General features: G+C 53.2%; 3 protein-coding genes across 10 annotated transcripts in view; all 3 read left to right on the top strand.

Annotated features, from left to right (window-relative positions):
* The first annotated feature begins 3,812 nt into the window (after positions 1 to 3,812).
* On the top strand, positions 3,813 to 19,426 carry CSF3R (colony stimulating factor 3 receptor). Of its 8 annotated transcripts, none has more exons than XM_032614911.1 (17): positions 3,820 to 4,030; positions 5,264 to 5,318; positions 7,243 to 7,326; positions 9,566 to 9,862; positions 10,792 to 10,915; positions 11,072 to 11,259; positions 12,049 to 12,218; positions 12,334 to 12,487; positions 12,580 to 12,659; positions 13,042 to 13,255; positions 14,130 to 14,318; positions 14,716 to 14,817; positions 15,425 to 15,571; positions 15,683 to 15,823; positions 16,012 to 16,123; positions 16,373 to 16,451; positions 16,822 to 17,587. In XM_032614911.1, the coding sequence occupies exons 3-17, from the start codon at positions 7,263 to 7,265 to the stop codon at positions 17,299 to 17,301; spliced, it is 2,541 nt and encodes an 846-aa protein (XP_032470802.1). In that variant the 5' UTR covers positions 3,820 to 4,030; positions 5,264 to 5,318; positions 7,243 to 7,262; the 3' UTR covers positions 17,302 to 17,587. The 8 variants fall into 8 exon arrangements, with proteins under 8 accessions (XP_032470832.1, XP_032470802.1, XP_032470793.1 ...); XM_032614892.1 differs by having other exon boundaries at positions 3,822 to 4,030; positions 16,370 to 16,451; XM_032614931.1 differs by having other exon boundaries at positions 3,826 to 4,030; positions 16,030 to 16,123.
* On the top strand, positions 19,380 to 25,627 carry MRPS15 (mitochondrial ribosomal protein S15). Its single transcript, XM_032614976.1, has 8 exons — positions 19,380 to 19,662; positions 19,962 to 20,006; positions 20,901 to 20,976; positions 21,805 to 21,853; positions 22,335 to 22,419; positions 23,694 to 23,752; positions 25,036 to 25,227; positions 25,479 to 25,627. The coding sequence occupies exons 1-8, from the start codon at positions 19,527 to 19,529 to the stop codon at positions 25,611 to 25,613; spliced, it is 777 nt and encodes a 258-aa protein (XP_032470867.1). The 5' UTR covers positions 19,380 to 19,526; the 3' UTR covers positions 25,614 to 25,627.
* Positions 25,580 to 26,775, top strand: part of OSCP1 (organic solute carrier partner 1) — a 31,067-nt gene continuing 29,871 nt past the window's right edge. The window contains exon 1 of the mRNA XM_032614975.1: positions 25,580 to 25,659. The gene's annotated coding sequence lies outside the window, so the exon portion shown is untranslated. The remainder of the gene's footprint in view (positions 25,660 to 26,775) is intronic.

Raw genomic sequence — 26,775 nt, 5'->3', positions numbered from 1 at the left:
TGAGTCAACAGCTCAGGCGCTTTTTGTAAGCAGGCAGCCCAAGCTGGGCAGCCTCCAGTAAATACCTGTTTGCACAATCGAGGTCACACACGGGGGCGTGTTTGCACAATGACCTGTTTGCACAATCTCAGCCGACTGCTGTATTCCAGCCAAACCAGCCCCTGGAGGATGAGCAGGGCCTCCGCTTCTGGACACTCACCCTGGCTGGTCCACCTGGCCTCTGCCTGCAGAAACTGAAACCACCCAACCCACAGTAGGGCTGCGGAGCATGGGGTTCCCCATCCACTGCAGAACTCCCTGACTGGGGTTTCCAGCCCCCAGAGGCCACCCAGTCTGAGGGAGGAGGGGGTGGGGCAGGAGAGCTGGAGGAGGAAGTATCCACAAAGCAGACACTAGGTGAGAGGGAGGGGTTGACTTCACAGCTATCTCGTGCTTTCCAGCTCACCAGAGTAAACATTTATTGAGCATTTACTGTGAGCCTGGCTCTGGCCCATGAGCCTCACACGTATTAGTTCACTGATTTCTCTCAAGGATCCCCTGAAGTAAATACTAACATCATCCCCATTTTAAAGATGATGAAACGGAGGCTCAGAGAGCTCAAACAACGTGCCCAGGGCCACACGGCATTAAGTGGGAAGTCGAAGCAGTCAACTCCTCACCCTCTGCTCTTAGCCTCTCTATCTGCTAATGCTTCTTACCTAAGGAAAGTTTCTCCTTCAATCTAATTTTCATTTCAGCTGTGGCAGCTCCACTGCCTGGTGCAGGTCCTCAGTGGAGAATGGAGCACAGATGAGATCAGTAGAGCCTTGCTCTGACACAACTCTGCAGAGCGGAAAGAAAGTAAGGAATTTTCTGGAACACCTACCACGTGTTTGTTACCACACTAGGCTCCGTACCTCCCATAGCTCATTTAATCTTCACAAAACCCCTGGGAGGAATTATTACCCCTGTGGCAGATAAGGAAACTGAGGCTTGGAGAGGGTAAACAGCTTCTCCAAAGTCTGCAGTCCAATAGATCTGCACTGAGAATCCTGGGTTCCCTGTGAGGCTGCAGGCAGAGAAGAGAACGTGGTCTCTGCCCTCAAGGAGCACACAGTCTAATGAAGGAAGCAGACAGCCAACAGCCGCTGCGGCATTAGGAGGGAGGGCACCCGACCCAGCCCAGAGAGATGCTCAGGGCAGGCAAGGTGCCCAAGCGGCGGCACAGCCAGGACTTGGCCAGCCGGAGGTGAGGGGGGCTCGGCCCCGGAGGGAGGCAGCAATGTGTCCAGGTGAAGGCTGGGGAGACCTGACAAAGGCAGAGAGAGGAGATGAATTTCTGAGTTCTTGATAAGCCTGAGAGCTCCATCAAGGCAGAAACTAGGGCTGCTTTTGCTCACCATCATGCCCCTGCAACCTACTTGAGGAACAAGTTTTCTGAATGATGAACAAAAGACCCATTCCCCTTCATTAGGAACTGACTGGAGGTGACAGTGTGGGGGAGGGGCGTGAAGAATGACTCCTGGGTCCCTGGGTTGGGGGACTTGGGGGTGATATAACTTACCAAGATGAGGTTTGCAGGGCTTCCCTGGTGGCACAGCGGTTGAGAGTCCGCCTGCTGATGCAGGGGACGCGGGTTTGTGTCCCGGTCTAGGACGATCCCACATGCCACGGAGCGGCTAGGCCCGTGAGCCATGGCCGCTGAGCCTGCGTGTCCGGAACCTGTGCTCCGCAACGGGAGAGGCCACAGCATACTGCAAAAAAAAAAAAAAAAAAAGATGAGGTTTGCAGGGATTGGGGACAGGTTTGGTGAAGTGGAGGGAAGATGCATCCATTCAATTGTTCACTCAACGAATATTATGTATTGAGGGCTCCCTATGTGACAGTGTTGAAGACCCTGGAGATAAAGTTGGTTTTGTTTTCGTTTTTTAATTTTATTTATTTATTTATTGGCCGCGTTGGGTCTTCGTTGCTGCACGCGGGCTTTCTCTAGTTGCGGTGTGCAGGAGCTACTCTTCGTTGCGGTGTGCGGGCTTCTCATAGCAGTGACTTCTCTTGTTGTGGAGCATGGGCTCTAGGCACACAGGCTCAGTAGTTGTGGCGCACGGGCTTAGTTGCTCCACAGTATGTGGGATCTTCCCGGACCAGGGCTCGAACCCGTGTCCCCTGCATTGGCAGGCGGATTCTTAACCACTGCGCCACCAGGGAAGTCCCTGGAGATAAAGTTCTAAACAAAACAGACTAAAACCCTTGCCCTCATGGAGCTTCTATTCTAGTGGGAGGTGGGGCTGGGGGCAGCCAGTGTCAGATGGTGAAAACAGTAATATTAGGGGGGAAAGAGAGCTAGAAAGTGAGGGGTGGTTGCAATTTTTTTAAAGGGTGGTCAGAGGAGGCCTCAATGAGAAAGTGACACTTGAGCAAAAAACCCAAAGAAGGGGAGGGAGTGACCCATAGAGTGATTTTGGGGAAAAGAGTCCAGGCAGAAGAAACAGCAAGTGCAAAGGCCCAGAGGCAGGAGGGAGCCTAACAAGTCCAAGAAATAACAAGGACAACAGAGTGGCTAGAGCAGAGGAGCAAGGGGGAGAATAATCACAGGAAAGAGGCCAGGGAGGGAATGGGCCCCGGGTTGAGTAGGGCTTTGTAGGTCATTGAAAGGGCTTTGACTTTGAGTGAAATGAGAGCCCTTGGGGGTTTGGGGCAGAGGATGACATGAATTGACTTCTGTTTGATCAGTACCACACTGGCTGCTGAAGGAACAACAGACAGGTCGGGGTGGCGGTGGGGGGTGAGGATGAATGGAAGTGGGAGACCAGGGAGGGGGCCACTGCAACGAATCAGGTAAGAGAAAGGATGGCTTAGAGCTGGCTGGTACTGGTTTAAGTGATATTTATATTTTCCAATTTTTCATCAGGAAAATATCCAAACATATGGCCAAGTTGAACTTTACAGTGAATACCTATCTACCCAGGATTCTGGTTATATTTTGAAAGAAGAGTCAATGGGATTTGTTGAGCACATGAGCCTTCTGGGACACCTCGGGGAGGCTGCTACAGACAGTTGGATATTTCGTACTGGAACGAGAAGTGGAGCCCAGGCCTGCCCCATCACAACAGACTCAGAAACCCACTTTTTCTAAAAAGGATCGTATGTTATAGACACTCTGCTACTCTGTTGGTACCTAATCTTTATTGCATCATAAACCCAATAAACTGTGAACGGTCTGAACCCTGTTTAGAAAAATGCACAGAAAATTATCTGTAAACAATTGCAGAGGAATTGTGAAAGACATAAAATGTAGTCTGTTTCGCTCAATGAAAACATATTCAGTTTGGCAGAATCACTGTGAGTTAACGTTACTAATCTCTAGTGAGCCTGTGAAGACCAGAGCCTCACAGGCAATCCCCTGCCTTGTCCCCAGAGTCCGCATTCCTCTGTCTGTGTGGCCTTTGGGCAACAGTAAGGAACATGCCATGCAGAGGGAGTGGGGAGGAAGATACTGTGTTACAGAATTCCCTGTAACCTGGAGGACGCCCCTCTGAATATTGGGAGGATCAGGGCCCCAAGGCTAGTGCTAAAAAGAGGCTTAGGGCTGAGCGAGCCTTCGAGCCGGGGTCTGTCTCCAAGTGATGCTCCCCCAGGGCAGGGGGGTGCGGGGGCATGGGAATGGCACCCAAGCGGGTTGGAGCCTGGGCCCTGCCAGCCTCAGAGCTTTGAGGTCAGGAAATCCGGAGGCAGAGGAGGGGGACAACGTTGCCACATCCCTCTGCCCCTTTAAGACCCCCGAGGCAGGAAGGCTGCCCGGGCCCCACCAGCTTCCCTCCTAGGCTCCTTCCTGGGAGGAAGGGGCTGCCCGCGCCAGCTTCAACGATGCAAGGGCGGGAAGGAGGCTGGGCAGGTGTTGCAATCCGCAGCCCCTGCGCCTGTCAGAGGCCGAGCCATTAACGACAGGGCTGGGGAGAGCAGCCGGGCTGTGGCTGTTTTCAGGAACTTGCCTTGAAGAGGAGAGCAGAGTCCAGGGAGGCCAGGCGGGCGCCCAGCCGCAGGCTCCAACGTGAGTAGGGGAGCCCCAGGGAGGGCTGGGCCTTGGGCTCGAGGGGACCCTGGAGTCCCAGTTACGCTCCCCCAGCTCTGTCAAGGGCGTGCGTATGCAGGGGGCCTGGGAGCAGAGCTCCTGCCTTTAGGATTTGTCCCTTGGAACCGAGAGCCCTGGACACTGAGTTACTTTTCCAAGGGTGCCCCTACTTTTCTTTGCATTGGGGAAGTCACAGACAAATACCTCTTTGAGGACACTGTTCTGGGCTCAGGAAAGGGCTGGACTCGGCGAAGGGCATACTCATTGTCCCTCTCCCCGTCTCTCTCTCAGAACCTATGTCTTACCTGCTCCCGGTCTCCATCCCTGTCTATTTCACTCTCCATCTCTCTTTCCTCCTCAGCCCCTCTCTGTCTTGCCATGCCTCTGAGCTTCTGTCTGTCTCAGAGTCTCTCTGTGCTTCTCTTTTTGTCTCTCACGGTTCCCTTTGTCTCTTGAATCTGAAAATCTCGAGTATCTCTTGCTTCTCGGCCTCTGAGTGCCTCGGTCTCTGTGTATCAGCATTCTTGTCTCTGGCTCTTTTCTCTCTCCTGCCTGTCTTTATCTCTGTGAGTCTCTCTCCATCGTTTTGGTCTGTGTATCTCACTTTCCTACTTTTTCCGCCCGTCTCTCTCTGTCTGAACCACATCTGGGAAGTCCTCTCCCTTTGTTCATTCCCAGCCTCCTCCTCCCCCCAACCCTCTTCCCAAGGAAAGAATCCACGTGAAGGGGAGTAGAAAGGACAGGCGAGAGAGGGGTGTGAACTGGAGAAGGTTGAAAGTGATGGGAGGGAAAGGAGAGGAAAGCAGATAGGAGTGGGGGGTGATGCAGTGACCCCAGGGGCCAGCGTGGTGTGCTGGGACTCAGAGAGAGGCCAGAGAGTGAGCCGAGATGGCTGGAGCAAGAGGGGAGACTGGGGGGCCAAGGAGCAGGGGACTCAGAAATGGGACTTTGAAATGTGCAGTGTGACACGGACAAAAGCAAGGTGGCAGTCCTAGGAGGCTGTGACCACGCAGCCTGTAAGCAGGGCAGGGAGGCACTAAACCATGCTGATTCCACAAGGCGGTGCCCCGCTTTATGGCACGTGAAAATAACATGGTTATTGAGTGCTTCCTCTATGCAGGCTCCGTATTAAGTGCTTTTATCAGGGACCATCTCATTCCATCCTCACCACCACCCTGAGAAGTGAGTGCTATTGTTATCCCTCTTTCACAGATGGGGTAACTGAGGCTCAGAAAAGTGAAGTAACTTGTCCAAGGTCACCAAGCTGGTAAGTGGTGGAGCCGGGGTTCAGACCAGGTGGTCTGACTCAGTGCTGGGCTGCCAGAGAGTGAGACCATGCTCTACGTGGCCCCAGATCCCACTCAGCTGGGGTAGGGAGCACCCAGGGCTGCCGTGGGGGACCAGGGACTGATGCCAAACGTGCCAACCCTTGGCAACCCTGGGAGAGGATGCCTGGGCCCCTGGGGGTTTGAGGTTGCATTGCCCACTCTGGACAGGAGCCAATGGAGAGGGATGAAATGGTAATTCGCTGGGCAGGAGGGCTGGGATATGATCAAAAATACATGGAGATGGGCACCAGTGTCCCAAAATCTGGGCCAAGGGGGCTAAATCTTCCCCAACAAGTGTGCATGGTGGATAATCACACTGGCATGCTGTAAGAAGAAAGTTGCCAACCACTGATTGGTAGACTGGGGTGCTCTGAACAGTTGCGCAGGTTTCTCACTGCACAAAGCTGCCCAGCAAGCAGAGGTTGAAATTCAGCCTGTTCTCTAGTTGCCAGGTCCCAGTGTGGGGCTGCATTCGTCCAGGGGAAGGGGCGCTTTTTTCTTAATTTGCAAAAAGGTGACTTATGGGCTAGCATTCACCTGGTGTCCTGATACTGCAACACATAAGGATAGACCAGGGGTTTAAGTAAGACCCAGGCAGGCAGGAATAGCCTTGGGTATCTGGGCATTTCTTATTCACACCTCTGTCTTGGAAGGAGAGAAAAGGGAGAGGAGTTTAATCCTTTCTGAGCACAGGGGATCAGCTGAGACACCATGTACATGTATGTGTTCATGTACGTACAGGCTGGTGATTCCCACTGACCTGCCACCAAGAGCGTCAATTAGTGCTGGAGGATCAGGTGTCTGGCCCCAAGACCCCAGTGGGAGCAGAGTGGAAAGGCTGGAAGCCCACCCCAGCGGTAGAAACCCATGCATACTTCCTGAGACTAATGAACTAATTAGAAGGAACTAATGCTCCCTCCATCTGGGCACTGTCGCCATGACCACAGGATGCCTGGCCCCAGAAGGCCTCCAGAGGTCTGTGCCCAGAATTGGGGGTATCCTCCAGCCCACCTTCCCTTTAGCCATCTCTGCGGCAGCCAGCTTCCCAAGGTGTAACCTGTCCTCAGCTACTCTGTGGAGTTGTCCCTTTCTGCCAGGGAGCGTCTCTGATATTCACCAGCGTTAGAGGAAAGGACTTTGAGCATGGCTCACCCAGGAGAACCTGCCTGGTACTCATGCATGTGCAACATGGACATGCCAGAGAATTAATACACCAAGGGACAGCCCTTGACCAACGGGGGGCAGGAACTGGAGAATAAATGTTCCCATTCTCTCAGCCAGCCAAGGGATGAATTGTCCCTTGGGTGGACAGTTCTTGAGGCGTGTTCTACATGGCTCCTTGGAAGGTTCCAGCAGGACTGAGCCCCAGTTGTCCATAAATGTGACTGGCTTGATGACGAACCCTTGTGTTGGCTTTCCCTCCTTACCCATTTCATTCTCCCCACTCCCTCACTCTGTTCCTGGAACCTTCCCAAAAGAAACTCCCTGCATGCAAGCCTTCATCTCAGCCTCTGCTTTGTGGGGGAAACCCAGCTAAGACAGAACGGAAGTGGAGAAGAATACTGTTCCCTGCGGCTTCTTTCCCTGCTCTCTCCTGGAAGGCAAATAGAATAATAACAGCGGCTGTCACTTACAGAGTCGTCTCCTATGTGCCAGGCCCTGCGTGAAGCCCTTGACTTGTATCATTTTGGTTCCTCCTCCCAAAACCCTAGGCAGTATAGGCTGTTGTTACCTCAATTTTGCAATGAAACTAGGCTCGGAGAGATCAAGTAACCAGGCCGAAGCCACACTGTGGCAGAGCAAGGACTAAGCTCAGCTCTGACTGCGAAGCCCATGACTTTAACCATCCCCCTCTGCCTCCAGGTGAGCACCAAGCCGGCACTATGGCGGGGCTGGGAGCCTGGAACCTAGCGAGAGCTGCTCTGATCATCTTGCTGCTCCCCAGAAGTGAGTGTGGCCAGGAGCGAGGGTGCCGAGGGGAGGGGGGAGCACAGGGAGAGATGCTGGGGGTGGAGGAGGGAGGCATTTCCCAGCACTGCCACAGTGCTCCTGGGACTCCCAGAGAATCCCAAAAGAATCAACTGGGCCACAGATGTGGGGTAGCCAGGCTCCCACGCATAGACCTCTGTAGGCAAACCACCACCTCTGAGGAAAAGTGAGAGGACCTGGGCTGGCCAGCCCGGAGAAGGTGGGGTAGACCCAGGTCTTGCCTGCAAATCTGTGCCGTGTTGTCAGAAGGAACCCCTGAGTCCTGTGCAGCCTTCACGGGCAGCAAAGGGATCAGGGTGGAAGACGAAAGGAGGCAGCTTTAATCCTGAAATATAGAATCCCAGGGAATTCCCTGGTGGTCCAGTGGTTAGGACTCTACGCTTCCACTGCAGGGGGCATGGGTTTGATCCCTCCTCATGAAACTAAGATCCCGCATGCCACATGGCACGGCCAAAAAGTAAATAAATAAAATAAAATAAAAAGAATCCCAGGCAGAGCTCTCCACACTATGGAAACTCTATCTTGATAGGTAGAGAGCCTCCCATCTCCGGGGGTATGCAAGCCAAGGCACAGCAGGGGTCGGCAAACTTTGTCTGATGTAATGTTCAGCTTTGCAGGCCACATACAGTCTCTGTTGCATGTTCTTGTTTGGTTTTTGTTTGGTTTGGTTTTTCAACCCTTTAGACATATAAAAAATGTTCTTAGCTGACAGGCCATACAAAACTAGGCCATCCTAGCCCTGCTGTGGAGGACTCAGTATCAGGTGGAGTTTTGAAGTAAACAGTTGGCAGGTTTCCTTCTAGTCTGAAATTCTGAGTCTGTGGAGTAGTAGAAGCCTCCATGAACTTGCTCTGTGACCCTAAACAAATTGCTCCTCCTCTTAAGGGCTCAGCACCCCCATCAGCAAAATGGGCTGAAGAACACCTGGGAGAGGAGAGAAGGCATCGTGGGCAAAGTGCAGTGCTTACTCGTTTATTCCACACGTATCCACCAAGGGCCTGCTCTGTGCTAGGTGCTGGGAATGCAGCAATGAGTGAAACAGCCGAGGTCTCTGGCCTCACAAAACCCATGGTCTAGTTTGGGGGACAAACAAGCAAATAATCACATGACTACATAATTATGAAGGATAATAAGAGCTTTGGGAAAGTTCAAGGGGCTTGGCCTGGTCTGGTTGGTCGGAACCTGGTCTGGTTCCCCGCAAGACGCCTAAATGTTAACCAGGTGAAGGAGGGGTGGGAGAGAAGCAAAGGAGCACCTCCAAAAGGATCAGCAGGTACAAAGATCTGGAGATTGGAGGGAGCATGGCGCTTTCAAGAAATAGCAAGAAGGCCAGAGTGATGGGAGCTGGAAAAGGATGGTCTGAGCTGGAACCAGGAGGGCTAGGCAGGGGCCAGGCCACAAGGGCTGTGAGAAGGTTCTGAGTCTTTATCCTAATCATGGCAGCAAATATTTACATGACAGGCACTGTTCTAAGTGCCTTACACGTGTTCTCACATCTAATCCTTCCAGCAAAACTAAGGTAGGGACTTTTTTATCCCCATTTTACAGATGAGAAAACTGAGGCACAGAAAGTCTCAGTGACACATCAAGGTCACATAATTAATAAGCAATAGAACCAGGCTCTACACCTAGGCAGTCTAGTTCCAACATCCATGCTCTTACCCACCATACCATACTGCCTTTCAGAGGAATAACGTACCATTGAAGTGCTATAATCAAGATGGGGTAACAGATTTGAAATCTGAAAAGATTGCTGTGGCTGTGGGGTTCTTATCATTCTAACCATTGTTTCACCACTGCTGGGGAGGGGACTAATCTCCCATCTGGTGGCGTGCTGGGGTTGGCTTGCAAGCGCTGATTGTGTACATCTCTTCCCAGGTTCACATTCAGTGATGTCACACTGGTAGCTTGCAGTCAGCCACGGTGGGAATATTTACACCAGGGAAAGCAGCCCAGGCTACAAACCAGGATCTGTTTTTCTCTGTATAGCCAGCTGATAAACATTTACCCACAGACCGCTATCTTGATCTCATCCCCAGAGCCTCTCACGGTCCCCATACACATCCTCCCCATTCCAGTGACACATCTTGGGAGGTAAAGCATGAAGGTAACGGCACAGAGTCTAGGGGTACTGAGTCTAGGAGCCCGGCTCTGCCAAGCAGAGGAATCACTTACGGCCCCTTCTCTTCCACCCCAGGCCTGGAGCAGTGCGGGCACATCAGCCTCTCAGCCCCCATCGTCCGCCTGGGGGATCCCATCACAGCCTCCTGCACCATCAGCCAGAACTGCAGCCACCTGGACTCGGAATCGCACATTGTATGGAAGTTGGAAGCAGAGCTTCAGCCCGGGGAGAGGCAGCAGTACCTGCCGAATGGGACCCTGCAGTCCACCATCACCTTGCCCCACCTCAACCGCTCTCGGGCCCTTCTCTCCTGCTGCCTGCACTGGGGCAACAGCCTGCAGATCCTGGACCAGGCTGAGCTACAGGCAGGCTGTGAGTCCCTGCAGCCATCCACCCACTCTGCCTCCAATGCCCTCCTGCCAATACTAATAAGAACTATTCTTTCTTAAGCTCTTGCTCAAGAAGCACTTTAAAGGCACAATATCATGTCATCTTCCCTACCAGTGGGTAGTGTTATTTAGCCCCATTTTGCAGATGGGGAAAACCGAGGCTCGGGGAGGGTAAGTGACATGCTAAAGGTAACAAACTAATAAGGATGGAGCCAAGATTTATAACAGGCAGTGTGGCTCGAAAGCCAGTGTAGTAACCACTACTCCATATGGCTGCCGAGTAAGTCCAAGCCCTCAGCCATAGGAGAGCGTCTCCAGGGAGGATAATCTCTATGAGCTGGGCTTGCTCCCAGCTTCTCCCCTACCCCAGTCTCAGCCTTCTGTTCAAACTGAGAAGGATGGATTTGGGCCAAGCCAATGCATAACTAAAAACAAAGAAAGACCAAGGTTCTCATTTAAGAATCAACAATAGTGAAAGCTAACACTACAGAGCGCTCGCTATATGCCAGGCACTGCTCTGAGCACTGCATACATAGTAAGTCACTCAGCCCTCACAAGAACCCTAGGGGGTAGGTATATTACCATTACCCCCATTTTTCAGATGAGGAAACTGAGGCATAGAGCCGTTAGGTGACTTCAAGATCACACAGCTAATGAATGGCAGAACCAGGATGAAAACCAGATGCTACACTGTTACTGTCAAAGGGGGCAGAGTTGAGAGGGTTGGAGACTCTGTGGTACTTATCCCTGTATGTGCCTGTAACTTAGCTTCCCCCAGGGCTGCCCCTCTGGGGTCACCCTGCATGGAGACAAGGAAATGACCCAGGGCAAGGAAACGAGGCCAAGTGGTCCCAGTAGGAGTTTTCTGAGTGGTCTTACCTGAAGCCCTCACTCTCCCCACCCCATACACAGACCCTCCCGCCACACCCCACAACCTGTCCTGCCTCATGAACCTCACAACCAACAGCCTCACCTGCCAGTGGGAGCCAGGCCCCAACACCCACCTGTCCACCAACTTCACCCTGAAGAGCTTCAAGTGAGTAGGGCTCTCTACGCCAGCCCCCATTCCTTTGGGTCCTGGGACAGAGCATGGGTAGGACTGTAGGGGTGGGGAGCGAGAGCCAAAGACGGGAGGGAGAAGGGAGCCTCGCTTTCTTCCCCCGCCTGACACCCAAGCCTGGCCCGTTGGCAGGAGCCGGGGCAACTGTCAGAGCCGGGAGGACTCCATCCCCGACTGCGTGCCTGAGGACGGGCAGAGCCACTGCTCCATCCCCCGCAAACACCTACAGCTGTACCAGAACATGGGCATCTGGGTGCAGGCCAAGAACGCGCTGGGAACCAGCGTGTCCCCGAAGCTGTGCCTTGTCCCCATGGACGTCGGTGGGTGACACTGAGTGTGGGGGAGGGGAGCGGCCCCCACCAGGGGCGGACACAGAGAGGCACAGGGAGGGAAACACAGACCCAGCGACAGGCAATGAGACGCTGCAACACCTAGAGGTAGAGGAGGAGGAGAGAGGAAAACAAAGTGGATGCAGTCGTAGACAGAGCTGTGGAGACCCAGACAAGGACGCGGAAGAAACACAGAGGCAAAGAGATACACTCCTTAATTCTTTCTGCAAATTTCTTGAAGTGCCCACTCTGCGCTAGGCGCTGTTCTAGGTGCTGGAGATACGGTAGTAAACAAAAAGGCAAAAATCTTGCCCCTGAAATGTTACATTCTAGTGGGCAAAATAAACAAAATAGAATGTCGGGTAACGGCAATCTGATGAGGAAATTGAGCGGGGGGACGCGACGGGGACAGGGGGCTATTGCTATTTCAGGAAGGTGGTCAGGGAAGGCCTCACTGAGAAGGTGACATTTGAGAAGATCCTTGGAGGAAATGAGGGAGCAAGCCACTGGATATCCGGAAGGTAAGTGCTCCAGGCAGAGAGAACAACCAGTGCAAAGGCCCTGGGGCAAGAGTATGAAACAGAGAGAGAAACAGGCAGACCTGCAGAAACAGGATGACACAGAGATGAAGAGACACAGAGAGAAACAGAAAGACACAGAGATCCCATAAATGGAGACCCAGAGAAGAAATGGAACCACAGACAGGGAGACAAGTGGAAGCTAGGATAGAGCCCGATAGGACTGATCAGAGAAAGGGTCTGACGACCCCTCTCTTTGCAGTGAAACTGGAGCCCCCCACACTGTGGGCCCTGGGGCCCAGCCCTGAGGTGGCCCCACCCCAGCCAGGCTGCCTGAGGTTGCGCTGGGAGACCTGGAAGCCAAGCCTACACATAGATCAGAAGTGTGAGCTGCGCCACCAGCCTCTGCTTGGAGAAGCCAGCTGGGACCTGGTGAGGCGGAGGGCAACCTCAGGAGACTGGGGTGGGGCTGGCTGAGGGCAGGGTAAGTTGAGCTGGCACCGAAGGGCACAGAGATTCAGGCTCAGAGCCACGTCCCCCCCACCAGGTGGGCGCCCTGCCCTCCAGGACCCTCCAGTATGAGCTATGCGGGCTCCTCCCATCCACAGCCTACGCCCTGCAGATGCGCTGCACCCGCTGGCGCCTGCCTGGCCACTGGAGCAACTGGAGCCCCAGCCTGGAGCTGACCACCACACAACGGGGTAAGTGGGTGGTGACAGGCTGGGAGCGGCCATCAGGACCCAGTCTGGCCTCCAGGGCCCTCCCTGACCCTCTCCTCCTGCTCCACCCACAGCCCCCACTGTCAGAATGGACACATGGTGGCGGCAGAGGCAGCTGGACCCCAGGACGGTGGACGTGCAGCTGTTCTGGCAGGTAACCCCCTCTGAAGGCCATCCCTCCACCTCTTTCAACCCAAACAGACCCCTGCAAGCTGGGGCTCAGGACTCCAACAGGTTTCGGAGGCTTGGATGCATTTGTAGGTGACTTGCACTCACTTTGCATGTGCCTGGGTAGGAAGCTGGGTAGGGCCCTTCTGGAGAGACTACAGTGGAGGACTCATCTAGTTTGCTGCCCGCTGCATACACCGACTTGCTTTTCCCTTCCCTCCCTCCTAGGACCTGGCACAGAGGGAGGAGGGCTGGCTCTCAGCCTGGGGGGCTTAGTTCTTGGGACATGGCCACCCCATCTAGAAGCTCTCCCCCACTCCAGATGAGCTGGGCATCCCCTTATCTTTTTCCCCCTATGCCCACTGCAGCCAGTGCCCCTGGAGGAAGACAGCAGGCAGATCCAAGGGTACCTGGTCTCCTTGAGACCCTCAGACCAGGCTGGGGCAGACCCAATACTCTGCAACACCACGGAGCTAAACTGTACCTTCCAACTGCCTTCAGAAGCCCGGGAGGTGATCCTTGAGGCCTATAACACAGCTGGGACCTCTCATCCCACCCCAGTGGTCTTCTTGGAGAGCGGAGGTAAAGGGGGCCAGCAGCTAGTAGAGCATGATGGTTACGCATGTAAATTCGGAGGCTAGACTGCCTGGGTTCAAATCTAGCCCTGTCACTTGCTAGCAATGTGATCTGGGCAAGTTACTTACCCTCTCTGGCCTCAGTTTACTCATTTAGCAAATGGGGATGATACAGCATCTAACTCAAAGCATCGCTGTGAAGATTACGAGTTAAGACATGTGCCTGGCACAAAGTAACTGCTCCGTATGTGTTAGCTATTATCATTAGCCAGAACCAGGTTAAGCCGGTGGTGGTGCCTACACACACACAGTCTATTCTGCCAAGGAAATGGGAAAGAAAGCCCTAAGTTTTTCCAGCTCGAACACAGTCCCTGAGTGAAATGCTCATTCTCAGGGGATCAGCCACTACCAACCCCAGGTGCCCCTGAACGTGGGTCCTCACGAAGTGAGACTCACAATAACAATAGCTAATATTCCCATTTCCCAGCCACGTGACCCTAGGCAAGTTACTTAACCTCCCTGTCTCAGTTTTCTCATTGCTAAGATGGGGACCGTAGCTGTGCCCCACAATGGGACTGTTAGCAGACTCCGTGAATTAATACATACCGAGAACCACACAGGGTTAGCTTTCATCATCACCAAGCACTACTCCATGCCAGGCCTGTTTCATGTACCACCTCATTTAATCTGCACCATGACCCTACGAGGTAGAAACTTTTATCATCGTTTCCACTTACAGATGAGGAAACTGAGGCTCAGATGTTGACTTACCCAAGGTCACCCAGCTTGTAAGTAGCAAAGGCCAGATTGAACCCAGGCATCTGGCTCCAGGGCCTGCATTCTTTTCATCTTCATGTCATCGTCTCCTACTCTGTCTCCAGGCCCACCCCTGGGCAGACTCCACACCGTGGCTCGAGACCCTCACAGCCTCTGGGTGGGCTGGGAGCCCCCCAGCCCTCAGCCTCGGGGCTATGTCATTGAGTGGGGCCTCGGTCCCCCCAGCCCCAGCGGCAGCCCTAAGACGTGGCGGATGGAGCATAATGGAAGCATTGCAGGGACCCTGCTGCAGGGTGAGGCAGGCCTGGGGGGCTGGGCAGGTGGGCAGGGCCCGGGAGAGGGAGGGACATTTTACCTGCCTGACAGTAGGCAAGGGGCGAGCTGAACCACCCTAAAGACGCAGATTCCCCAGTCTTTCCTGTTCTCTCACTGTTCTTTCTCATCTCACATCCTCAGAATCAGGAAGTCCCTCCTGCAGTCTAACTGGATCCTCTGTTTCCAGCCCTGACTCTGCCACCTTCCTAGCTCTCCCACTCTTTGCCCCTTACCCGCACCAAATGGTCTGAAGAAGAGACTGCAGAGGCCAGCCCTGCAGAATGAGGCCCAGGTTACCCCTGAAGTCTGAGGTTAGCCCCCAACCATCATCAGAGACTAGCCCCTAACCAGGGTGCCCCTATTTTCTCTCTACAGAGAACATCAGGCCCTTTCAGCTCTACGAGATCACTGTGACCCCCCTGTACCAGGACACCAAAGGACCCTCCCAGCACATCTATGCTTACTCCCAAGAGATGGGTTCGTCAGCCACCAAGCCTCTTCTCAGAATCCTCTCCTCTCTCTCAAGGCCTGTCTAGGCCCCCAAAATCAGGAATAAGAGGGAACATTTTCTTCCTCCCCTACCTCTGGCCCAGAAGAGGGTCTCTCCCAATCCTAAGATTACCTCTGGCTTACACTGGACCCCTGCAGCTGGAAAGAAGTCAGGTGGTGGGGTAACAGAAATTGGGCAGTGAGCACGGCAGAATTCAGGGAGCCAGTCTGGCAAAAACTGATCCGGTGTCACGTGTGATAGAAATTAAACTGAGGGCCTGGCATAAACTTAGAGAGTCAGTGGCAGAAATAATGAACCAGACAAAATCAGGCCTGGCAGAAATCAGGTAGCAAGGCTTTGGAGTCAACGAGGAGCAGGTTCAAATCCCAGCTCAACCACTTATTAGCAGTCGGTGGGATTCAGGGAAAGTTCCTGGGATAATGAGGCTTGGACATGAGTCCCCCTGGACTCTCTCCTATCACCCACCCCCACAAACTGTCCCAGTTCTTGGGTCTGGGGAGCCACAAGAACTCCAACTGGGCTCTCCCCGCCGCCCCGCTCCCTGTCAGCCCCTGTACCTCTCTCTTCCGGCAGCCCCCTCCCATGGCCCAGAGCTGCATCTAAGGCACATTGGCAAGACTTGGGCCCAGCTGGAGTGGGTACCCGAGGCCCCTGAGCTGGGGAGGAGCCCCCTTACCCACTACACTATCTTCTGGACCAATGCTCAGGACCGGTCCTTCTGTGAGTCTATCCTCAGTGCCCCACAGCCCCAGAAGGCCAGAGAGGGCGGGTTCAGAAGCCTTGGGGCGGCTCGGCAGCCAACCCAGACTCACCATTCTCCTCTCCTCCCAGCCACTGTCCTGAACGCCTCCTCCCATAGCTTTGTCCTCCGTGGCCTGGAGCCTTCCAGCTTGTACCATGTCCACCTCATGGCTGCCAGCCAGGTGTGGGCCACCAACAGTACAAGCCTCACCCTGATGACCTTGGCCCTAGGTAAGGGGAGAAGGGGGCTGGCAGGACAAGGCTGTTGGGAGGGTGCCTCACCCAAAGGATCTCCATTTTGCAAGTAGATAAGCCTTGCATGGATCCCCTGATTTGAGGGAGGAGACCCAGCCCTGCCCTTGGACCCCAGTCTGAGGGAGGAAGCCCAGCCTTACCTATGTGCACTCTTGCCTCTTCTGGCTTTCCCCTCACTCTAGAGGAGTCTGAGCTGCACATCCTCCTGGGCCTCTTTGGCCTCCTGGTCTTGCTCATCTGCCTCTGTGGGGCTGCCCAGCTCTGCTGCAGACCCAGGTGAGTCCTTTTGAGAGGCATGACACCCAACTAACCCTGCCTGCAGGGAAGTGCAGGCCTGAGTGAGCCGGTCTAGGCTCGTCACAGCCTTGCCAGGCCTCAGGACCCAGGTCTGGGGGTCGGGCCCTCCACCTTCTCCTCTCTACATGAAGGGGTCGTCCCTTCAGCTGCTGTGAGTAGGTGGGAGAAAGGATGGAAAGATGGGAGGGCATGCCTGACCTAGCCTTCACCTGCCCCCTTCTCCAGCAGGAAGAATCCCCTCTGGCCAAGTGTTCCAGACCCAGCCCACAGCAGCCTGGGTTCCTGGGTGCCTACCATCACAACGGAGGTGAGAACACTAGAGGGAGAGGGAAATGGGGCTGGGGGTTAGGCTCCCACCCCAGGCTCAAAGTGAAGGGATACCCCTCTGAGGATGAGTACTCAGGCCTTCCCATCACTTCACCTCTTTGGAGCAAAGCAGACCTGAGTGCGAATCCCTGCTCTACCCATTCAAACCCTCAGTCACCTCACTGTGAAATGGGACTAACCCCATGCAGAAGAGTTGGCTAAGTCTAAACGGCACATAACACGTGTCAGGAACATATGAGATGCTTTGCATCCTTTGAGTAACCCTTTGAGTTTCAGCAAAGAGCAGCAGGAAGTGGCTGGGGCAGATATCTGAAATGAACCAGGCCCTCACCCCACATCCTTATGTCCAGGATACCTTCCAGCTGCCCAGCCTTCGGGACTCCAGCATGCCACCCATCACCAAGATCACGGTGCTGGAGGAGGAAGAGAAGAAGCCAGGACCCTGGGAGTCCAATGACAGCTCAGGGACCTGTGGCCTCCCCAGCCTGGTCCAGGCCTATGTGCTCCAGGGGGACCCAAGAGTACCTCGTATGCAGCCCCAGCCCCAGTCTGGCACCAGTGACCAGGTCCTTTACGTGCAGGTGCTGGGCAGCCCCACAGGCCCACGGCCTGGGCACTACCTCCGCTGCGACTCCACTCAGCCCCTCTTGGGGGGCCTCACCCCCAGCCCCAAGTCCTATGAGAACCTCTGGTTCCAGACCAGCCCCCTGGGGACCCCAGAGCCCCTAGTCCCAAACCCGGAGGATGACTGTATCTTTGAGCCACTGCTTGACTTCCCTCTCCTGCAGGGGCTCCGGGTCAGTGGGGTGGAGGGTCTCGGGGGCTTCTAGGGCTTCCTAGAACTCCCCACCTGGGCCTGCTTCTTGATAAGCCTGGGCTATCCAGAGAAGAGGAGGTCAGTAAGCCCTTCACTAAAAACCCCCAGCCCCAGGAAAGGCAGAAAGTCTCCCAGTGTCCCCCTATCTCTGGCCCCTAGCATCCCTCCCCCATCCCCCCAATTTCCATGGGCTGGGCCTCCCACTTCAAAGGCCAGAGAATGTTTTTTCAAGCCCTGCCCACTAGCTTTTTGTACTTGTTTCCTATAATTTCAGTCTCTTAAACTGGTTTATGGTCTGATTTGGTTTGCCTTGGTTTTGAGAAACTCTTGAGTGTGCTTGAATCTCTGTTCTTTTTCTTTTCAGAACCCTAGAAATCGGGGCGGGGGGGGGTTACTCCTTAGAATCATTCATTTATTTATCCTTTCCTTAATTCCTTCATTCAGCCTGCCCTCGCCTAGCATCTAGGCCCTGTGCTGGCAGCGGGGGTTCCAAAATGACCAGGCTCAGTCCATCCTCAAAGAGTTCCCATTCTAGGGACTTCCCTGGCGGTCCAGTGGTTGGGACACCGCGCTTCCACTGCAGGGGGCATAGGTTCGATCCCTGGTGGGGGAACTAAGATCCCGCATGCTGCACGGCGAGGCCAGGAAAAAAAAAAGAGTTCCCATTCCAGTGGTGGAGACTTGAGAAATGACCATTAGGGCACGGTGGCCAGGGTTACCGAGGGAGTCACAGAGAACTGTGGGACATGGGGAACAGACCTCAGAAAAGAGTAGCCCCTGTTGCAGAAATGTAATTAAAAACAAAATCTCCTGCCAACCTAGAAAACCTCTCCACAAGGGTAGAAGAGGAAGAAAACTCTTTTTTAATTGGATGAGAATTAAACCAGAATGTCACAGGCAATCAGCTCAAGAGTTTGCAAAGATGAAGAGAAATTGTATCTGTTTACACAGCCAAGTGGATACGACTCATTGCATACATTTTCTCAAGATAATCACTAGTCCTCAAGCAAGAGGACTTGACAGCACTACTTGTCACACAGGGGTCATCCTAAATTCAGCTGGGAAATGGGGTAGCCACCTGGGTTTGCTAATTGCCATTAACCAAAGGAAAAATAAATTTCTCATATCTTTATGAGAGGAGGGAGGTTTGCAACTTGGAGCTGGGCACCTGCTGAAGTTAGGCTCCTACCCTCCAGCAGAAACTGGGAGACAGGGGCTCTATCTTTCTTAATGATTATATTTCAAAGAGCCGGCTCCCAGGTCCTTGAAAAACACATTCCTGGGTTGTAAAATTGGCAAGAGGCTTATTTAGCTTTTAAAAAGATTTACATACATCTCAAAAGGGCAGAGAAAGAACTCACAGTTACAGGTATTCTAAAGTCAATGCTCTAAGAAAAAAAGCAAGGGGCAGAAGAGTCTTTCCCTTTTTTGCACCAGAGAAAATTAAGATTTATTTTTCCTACTTTTAATTGGCATTTGTCCTTACACCCCTCATTTCACAAATATCAAAGCTAGTATTTCTTGAATACTTAACTATATTCCGGGTGCTTTGCACACAACTGCCTCTGTTAATCCTCTAACAACCTAAAAGATAAGACACGGTTATTACCACTCCCATTTCATGGTTGAGTAAGCACACTGTGGCCCAGAAAGGTTGAGCGACTTGCACACAGAATCACACAGCCAGTGAACGGCTGAGCTAGGCTTCCAGCCCAGGGCTGTCCAAAATCAGCGACCTTAATCACCACGCTGCAACACTGCCAGAGAAGAGGCTGAAACCTAGTCGTTCTTACAGGGGTCCATCCTGCACTCTGGAGGGAGAGGGGGTGGAAATGCTAGGTTGGGGGAAGAAGACACGACAGGCCCCAGGAAAGCCCCCGAGATAATCGGGGCCCAAGGTCAGGAACGTGGAGTAGGATTAAGGGCGGGAGGTATGCTCAAGAAAACGTGGCATCTTAAGAGTTTATACGGCACCGCACGCCACTAACGATGTCAGGCGACGACCAAGCTCCCTCAATCTCGCGCTACAGCTAACCAGACCTCTCCCCTCGACCCAACTTGGCGTCATCACTGAGTCCGGCCTGCCAATCCATCATCTCGGTCCTCATCTGCTCATCCGGTCTCGCAACTGCACTCGATTGGTCGAGCCTGAGCCAATATGGCGGCGCCCTAAACCAAGTCCGTACCGCGAAGGCGACGGCGGCCGTGGGGCGGGCCCCTCGGGGGTGAGAAGGTACCATGCTGAGGGCGGCGTGGAGGGCGCTGAGTTCGATTCGGACCCAAGCAGTGACCCAGGCCCCAGTCCTCGGGCTGCCGGGCGGAGGGTGCGCCAAGCTTCTCTCCGTCCAGCGGGACCTTCCCTCACGTCCTGGAGGTAAGGAGCTGAGAAGCCGGACAGCGGAAGTAGGGAAATGGGGTTCGGCGGAGATAGAGGGTACGCGGGAAGAGGGGGGCGGGGGGGCGGAGTGTAGCGGCAGGAGAAAGAGTGGTGGGTGGGGAACAAGTAAGGCGCGGTGGGAGAGACATGGGGTATTCGGGGTGCGGAAGAAATGGGACTGTGGTCCTCGCAGAGGGGCCAAGATCTTGGAAGAAGGGTAACGCAAGGGCTGTAGACGAGAATCGAGGCTGGACTTTTGAAGGAGAATGTCCTCAGCACCCCCCTTTTTTGTGTAGGTTTCATCCTCCGGGCCGCCCGCGGATATGCCACCCAGAAACCAGGTAGGAGCTCTTGGGTGGGATTTAGGGCAGAAGAGAGATTAGATTGCCTAGAAAGCTTGGGGTGGCCAAAGGGACAGAGGTGTCTACGTGGAGCCAGTGGGGGGAAGGGGGGTGCGGGTGACGGGGGGGGCCGGAGGTCCTGCGAAGAAGCCCACGCCCACCTTATGACAAAGCCGTGGGCCTGGAGCCTGCATGAAGGGCAAGAGGAGGGGAGGTGGAGGGTGGGATATAGCTCTTCGTGTCCGCCCTTCCGAGGGGGAGGGCCCGGTTTCCCATTCCCAGGCAGTCTGCATAGTTGTTCAGGTCTCTTACTAAATCTTAGTGTTATTTAGTTAGTACTATTTGCATAGCGGCAGAGCGGGGGCTGACTGGAGAAGACAAATTTCTCTCTCCCATGCCTCTCCCTCACCTACAAGCACAGTCCAAGCCTCAGGGTTTCCTTGGATCTCTATTTGGTGTCTACAATTCGGGCATCTTAAAGTTCAGGGTCCCCCCTCAAGCCCCTTATTTCATTCATGCAGTCAGCCAGCGAGCATTAGTTGGGCGTCTCTTCTGTGCTGGGCCGCAGACCAGACGTGGGGGATTCAAAGGGAGTCGACCTCAGTCCGTGCACAGGCGCACCCATCCTAGCGGGACGTCTGATAACTGTAGAGCCAGACAGGTGTGTGAGAAGTGCAGGCACGGTCCAGGGTCTTGGGAAAGGCCACCTACTCCCAGCATGAAATATCAAGGCAGAGGCCCACAGGATTTGCACAGGAGAAACTGAGCCCAGGGTTACCCAGTGCCTTGCTTGAGACCGTGGATGTCTCTGACAAAGTTGGTGAGAAGAGCCAAGTCTGGGAGGATGGGCAGTGAGAGTTGACTCTGGGTGTTTTCCATTCCTCCACTTGACAGTCCAGCCCAGCCATGAAGATGACCCACCCCCTTCTATGCTGCTCAAGGACTACCAGGACATCCCCGGAATTGAGAAGTAAGCAGGAAGAAATCTCTTTGATGAGGCAGGGGGCCCTGGGAGGATTGGCAAGGAGGGGGCTTCGAGGTAGATGCTTGATGTATCTGCAGCTTGACTACGGAACAGGGCAGAGAACTATAGAAGCCCAGGAATGGTGAGGATGAGTGGGCAGCAGGGGCACATGGAGCACACCTGCTTGCCATTTTTGTGCTCTGGGTAAAGACCCTCTACCGTGAGATACCAAAGAGGCACCGTGCCTCACGGGTGTTTGTAGAAATCTTTCATCTCTTGATCCTGTGAGGGAAGAAATAGTGTCCCCATTTTGTAGATTGTCAGACTGCCCAGTGTCATACAGCTCCTAAGGGGCAGAGCTGGAGTTTGAATCCAGGGCTGAAAGATAGCAAAACCAGGATCCTCTGCTCAGCCCCTGTCCTGTGCAGTGGGAGCTGGGCAGTCCCTCCAGTCCCTCCCACTGTGCAGTGTGACATGAGAAAAAAACAATGATTGTAGAATTGAAGTGTCTCAAGAGAGATTGAACCATATTCCAGCTAAAATGGAAATCCTCTTTTTGCTTTCCCTGTGACAAGCCTGAAACACGTGAGCTGACAGCCCCAATTTTCTGTAGTTATCACATCATTCCGTGTTCACAGCCCAGCAAATCAGATCCGTGCTGACTTTGAATCCCTGAGAAATGGCACCCCGCTTCCAGAGAGACTCATGTTGTAAAAGAAATTTTCACTCATCCTTGGTTTTCCAACTAAAATGAAAACAGCATTGCTCCCCTTCCTTCTTCCCACCCACCACCCCCGCCGACACCTGTCTCTCATTGCTATGGTTTTTCCACAGGGTTGATGATGTCGTGAAAAAACTCTTATCTTTGGAAATGGCCAACCAGGTGAGTGGCCTTTGCCAAGGCTTGGCCTCTCTCAGTCCTCTCCTCTGAGATTCCCTCCTACCCTGGTAACACCACCCAGCCCATGCTTCTCAAGTCACAGCACTTATCCCACTCTCATTCTATATCCACTTGTCAATACCCCCAGACTGAGCACCTCCAAGGCCAGGACTGTCTTGTTTCCCATTGTACCCTTAGCACCTGACAAACAGTAGGTACTCGATAAAGATCTAATGCCTGAATGAGTGAGCATGGTTTGGGGACATTCATCCAACATTCTTCTGTCAGTGGCATTGGCCTTGGGCTCACCTAGATGTGAACAACCATGTGGTTGGCCAGAGGCCACACCCTGATGAGCAGAGTAAAGTCACGCCCTGAGCCTTATGGCCTAGTTGCTATGACTGTGGCCCTGGCCCTGGAGGTATGAGGGCTAGTTCTTACAGGGTGGCAGACCTCACTGATTCTCGGTCTCTGTCTTAAACAGAAAGAGAAGCTAAAAGTCAAGAAAGAGCAGCTGATGAACAAGGTCGTGGAAAACCCTAAGGACACCGGCTCCCTGGAGGCTCGAAGTTGGTCGGGGGGCCCTGGGGGGGGTCGGGGTGCAGGGGAGTCTGCTAGCTGGTACTTAATCCAGCCCCCTCACCTGCAGATACGCTGGTATTAGATGTGGCTTGGTAAAGGGAGAGACGGGAAGGACCAAGGACAGTGAAAACTGGACTCTATCCGTGATGCTGTAGTCAGCGCCCAGGTCCTGCCTCGTACCTACCTCTGTATGAGCTCAGGCCAAGCTCCTCAGGAACCAGAGCTTGTCTCTCTCTCCACTCTGCAGCTGAAGTGGTGTGAAAGGGCATGGGGTCAGGGCCAGCGCTCCCACTGCACTCTGCAGTGTTCCCAGAGCTCAGGGTGTGTACGGCAAGGGTCTGCTGTAGTGACAGCCTCTCCTTGGGGCCACCTTCTGCTTTTGCCTTTGCAATATAGGTTTGAGTTAAATAAGAGGATAGCTGAGGGAAGAATATTCTGGGGCTTTAGGAGATGAGTGGGAGCTGATAATTCTGAAAACTCATTAATGAAAACACAGAGATAAGGATGGCAGCTGGAAGGGAAGAGGCAAGGAGAAGACCCTTGACAGTCTTGGGATCTTAAATTATTACATTGCTGAGGACCTCCAGGGCAGTATTGAATCATAAACCGTGACAGCAGCCATCCCAGACTAATTCCTGAATTTAACAGGAATGTTCTAAAGTTTTACCATTAAGAATGCTAATTTGGGATTTGGGGTTTGGGGATGATACCTTCATAAGATTAAGGAACTTCCCTTCCTTATACTTTGCTTTCTAAAGGAAAGATAATCCAAAGGCTTTTGAGATCTTGAAGTTCAGAGTGCTCTGGGAGTGATAGAGAGGTGTACAAGAGCTTTGGTGATTGTTATTCCTTGAGGTCTTCTTTTTTTTAATTTATTTTATTTATTCTTGGCTGCGTTGGGTCTTCGTTGCTGCACGTGGGCTTTTCTCTGGTTGTGGTGAGCGGGGGCTACTCTTCGTTGCGGTGCGCGGGCTTCTCATTGTGGTGGCTTCCCCCTTTTGCAGAGCATGGGCTCTAGGCACGGGGACTTCAGTAGTTGTGGCACACAGGCTCAGTAGTTGTGGCGCTCGGGCTTAGTTGGTCCGCGGCATGTGGGATCTTCCCGGACCAGGGCTCGAACCCATGTCCCCTGCATTGGCAGGCAGATTCTCAACCACTGTGCCACCAGGGAAGCCCTTCCTTGAGGTCTTAAAACATAACCAGGGTCTGGCTCTTCCTTCCTCTGTGCCCGGCTCTCATCCTCTGTGGTTTGTGGTTTCAGTTGTTGCCTTGACTGTCAAGATCCACAGTTATGAAGCACACATGCAGAAACATCGAAAGGTAACCCTTGGGCCTCACTCACAGCTAGCTGGGGGAGAGGAGCCTGAGCACTGATGGGCTCTGGGTCCAGAGAAACAACTTGAGAAGCCAGGTGGCTAGAGCAGCAGAGCACCCACCCCTCAGTTGCGGTGGGAAACACACTTCCCTTCCACCTCCAGGGGTGAAATGGGAGCCTTACAGGACAGTGAAATGGGAGCCTTACAGGACAGTGCTGAGTGTCACTAATGGTCAAGAACACAAACTTCAAAGCAAGGGCACAGCGTGTGGCACATAGTGGGCGCTCAATAAATAGTTGTTGAATGCGTGCATGGAGTCAGATTGCCCCAAGTTCAAATCCCAGCTCTGCCACTGCCACTTAACTGGCTGTGTGGCCCTGGGGAAGTTACATGTCCAAGCCTCAGTTCTCCTGTCTGTCAAACGGGGATCATAATAGTACCCACCGACAGGATTGCAAGGGCTGTATGAGGTAATGGCAGCCAACATGACGCATATAAAGTATTTAGGCCTCATGCTAAATACTTTACATGCATCAGTTCATTTAACCCTTATACTTGTCTTTGTATCCCATTGTACAGAAGAATGAGCTAGGCTGGCGTAATGAAGTTATCCCTCCAGGCACAGGCATACCACTAGGAAATGATGTGCTAGGACTTGAAACTTGGTGATCTTGCTCCAGGGCCCACACTCCTAACCATTCTGCTGGATCTCAGCACAGTGTCGGACACAGAGCTGCTATAATTAGGCAATTGCTGGTATTTTTAATAAACACACAGTTGTGAACACAGACTGGCCCAGCTCCACACCTAGCACTTCAGTGTTCCCTGAAGCTAGTTGAGCTGTTCCTTGGAGATCAGAGTTGGAGTATGGAATGCCAGCCCCACTGAGGGAGCAGTGCCTGGCTGAGGGCAGGGGTTTTCCTAAGCCTTCCCTCCTCTCCACCCCAGCTGATAGTTTGCTGAGCTCTGCAGAGGCTGAGTGGGTGGTACAGGGGAAAGAGCATGAGATGTGGAGTCAGACCACTAGACCTGGATTCAAGGTATAACACAAGGTCCCGACCCAGCAGTTCTAGAACCTTTAATGAATCAGTTAACATCTATGAGCCTTTATTTTCCCATCTGTAAAATGGGAATAACAGTAACACTGCCTACCTCAGAGTTGCACTAATATTTGCCTAAGATTGTGGGGAAGTTTCATTGCCAGGGTAAAATGACCATCCTTTGCTACTGTGAAGTGGCACACCACTTATTTACATAATACTCAAAGTAATACCAACTCTCGTACAGGACAAAGCCCACAAGCGCTATCTGCTGATGAGCATTGACCAGAGGAAAAAGATGCTCAAAAACCTCCGCAAGACCAACTATGCTGTCTTTGAGAAGACATGCAGGGAGCTGGGGATTGAGTACACCTTTCCCCCTCTGTACTACCGAAAAGCCCACCGCCGCTGGGTGACCAAGAAGGCTCTGTGCATTCGGGTACGAGTCGGGACTGCTGCTTCGGTTGGCCCCACTCCAGGACCGTGGAGGGGAGAGCATAAGGGAGGGGTCGTCTGTTTCTGAGCAAGGCGTGGAGCTGGCCCCGAGGCTTTGAGTGGCTCCCAGGGCACGAAGCCCATAGAGAAAGGCTAGGGTGACCATCTGGGGGAGTCACTTCCCACCCCAGATGCTCGAAGTCTGAGGTTTTGCATAGCATTACAAAGCTTTTTCCTGCCCTCTCTCATCCCCAGGTTTTCCAAGAGGCTCAAAAGCTGAAGAAGCAAAAAAGGGCCTTAAAAGCTGCAGCTGCAGCAGCCAGAAACAACGCCAGAAGAACCCAGAGAGGCCTTCCAAAACTGGAAGAGGCAATCAAAGAAAACCAATAAATGTTAAAATTATGTCTTGCTGCCTTAAAGAATAACAGTAGAGAAGGTGGGGCTCTTAGTGGCCTGAGGACGAGGAAGAATTCATTCCATCATGGAACTCTGGGGTCCCGGGGATATCTGAGGCAGAGTCCCTGCCCTCACATGCCACGGGATGCATTCTCATAACGCACCTCACACACACTCACAGAAACAACCTCCTGTCCTCCAGGGGCCGTTCAGTGGAGGCAAGACTGAGCACACAGCAGCACAGAGGAAGCCAGCATACGAACTCCCTTCTAGATGGGGCCGTATAGGATGAGTGGAAGTTCACTGGGCAGAAATGGGAGCGAGGGCATCCCGGGCAGAAGGAATTGCAGGTGCAGAGGCAAAGAAGTGTACAGGTGCATGCTGCATTCAGAGAGCAGCAGAACGGGACATACAGCTTGATGGGTAAGCTGAAGCTGGGATATGAGAGGTTTCATATGCTGGCTGAGGAGACGGTACACGGTCCTCTATGGAGAGGGGAGACAGTTTCGGTCTGAAAACCGAAGGCGTGATGATGGTAACAAGGCTGTTTGATAGCTAAGCAGCATCAGTGTGGAGGTGGATGGGAGGGGGAGAGATCAGAGCGATTGACTGATTGGGGGGCAGTGGTTTTGCTGTTCAGATTGAGAATGGTAAAAGCTACAGGTCCTGTCCCTAAAACTGCACGTGTACATTGCTTATAAATTCTGGGGTGTCAGAATATTCTGGGGAAGGATAAGCCCTTCCCCACGAAGCCCACCCACTTACACCAAGTTAGGTGCCAAGGCCTTGAAGCCTGAGTATGCTTAGCATGTTTGAAGAAGCCAAAGAAGATAGTGTGTCCAAAACTGAGTGAGCAAAGAGAAGAGTAGGAGGTCCGAGAAGCAAGCAGAAACCAGGTAATATGAAGCTTGTGGGGTGTATTAGTCTGTTCAGGCTGCCATTTTTAAATACCATAAACTGGGACTTCCCTGGTGGTCCAGTGGTTAAGACTCTGCACTCCCCATGCAGGGGGCCTGGGTTCAATCCCTGGTCAGGGAACTAGATCCTGCATGCTATAACTAAGAGCCCGCATGCCACAACTAAAAGATCCAGTGTGCCACAACTAAGATACAGTGCAGTCAAATAAAATACCATAAATCGAGCAGCTTGTACAACA

Source organism: Phocoena sinus, chromosome 1 (genome assembly GCF_008692025.1).
Source record: "Phocoena sinus isolate mPhoSin1 chromosome 1, mPhoSin1.pri, whole genome shotgun sequence".
Classification (NCBI taxonomy): Eukaryota; Metazoa; Chordata; class Mammalia; order Artiodactyla; family Phocoenidae; genus Phocoena; species Phocoena sinus.
This window is presented reverse-complemented; position numbering and strand designations above follow the sequence as displayed.

What these genes read in the sequence shown, in the direction of transcription:
- CSF3R (XM_032614902.1), top strand. Translation starts at nt 7,263, where the DNA reads ATGGCGGGGCTGGGAGCCTGGAACCTAGCGAGAGCTGCTCTGATCATC. An exon ending in CCTTGTCCCCATGGACGTCG is followed by an intron (nt 11,260 to 12,048) that starts GTGGGTGACACT and finishes CTCTCTTTGCAG; the next exon opens with TGAAACTGGAGCCCCCCACA. An exon ending in CAGCTCTGCTGCAGACCCAG is followed by an intron (nt 16,124 to 16,369) that starts GTGAGTCCTTTT and finishes CCCCTTCTCCAG; the next exon opens with CAGGAAGAATCCCCTCTGGC.
- MRPS15 (XM_032614976.1), top strand. Translation starts at nt 19,527, where the DNA reads ATGCTGAGGGCGGCGTGGAGGGCGCTGAGTTCGATTCGGACCCAAGCA. An exon ending in GACATCCCCGGAATTGAGAA is followed by an intron (nt 20,977 to 21,804) that starts GTAAGCAGGAAG and finishes GTTTTTCCACAG; the next exon opens with GGTTGATGATGTCGTGAAAA. An exon ending in CTTTGGAAATGGCCAACCAG is followed by an intron (nt 21,854 to 22,334) that starts GTGAGTGGCCTT and finishes TGTCTTAAACAG; the next exon opens with AAAGAGAAGCTAAAAGTCAA.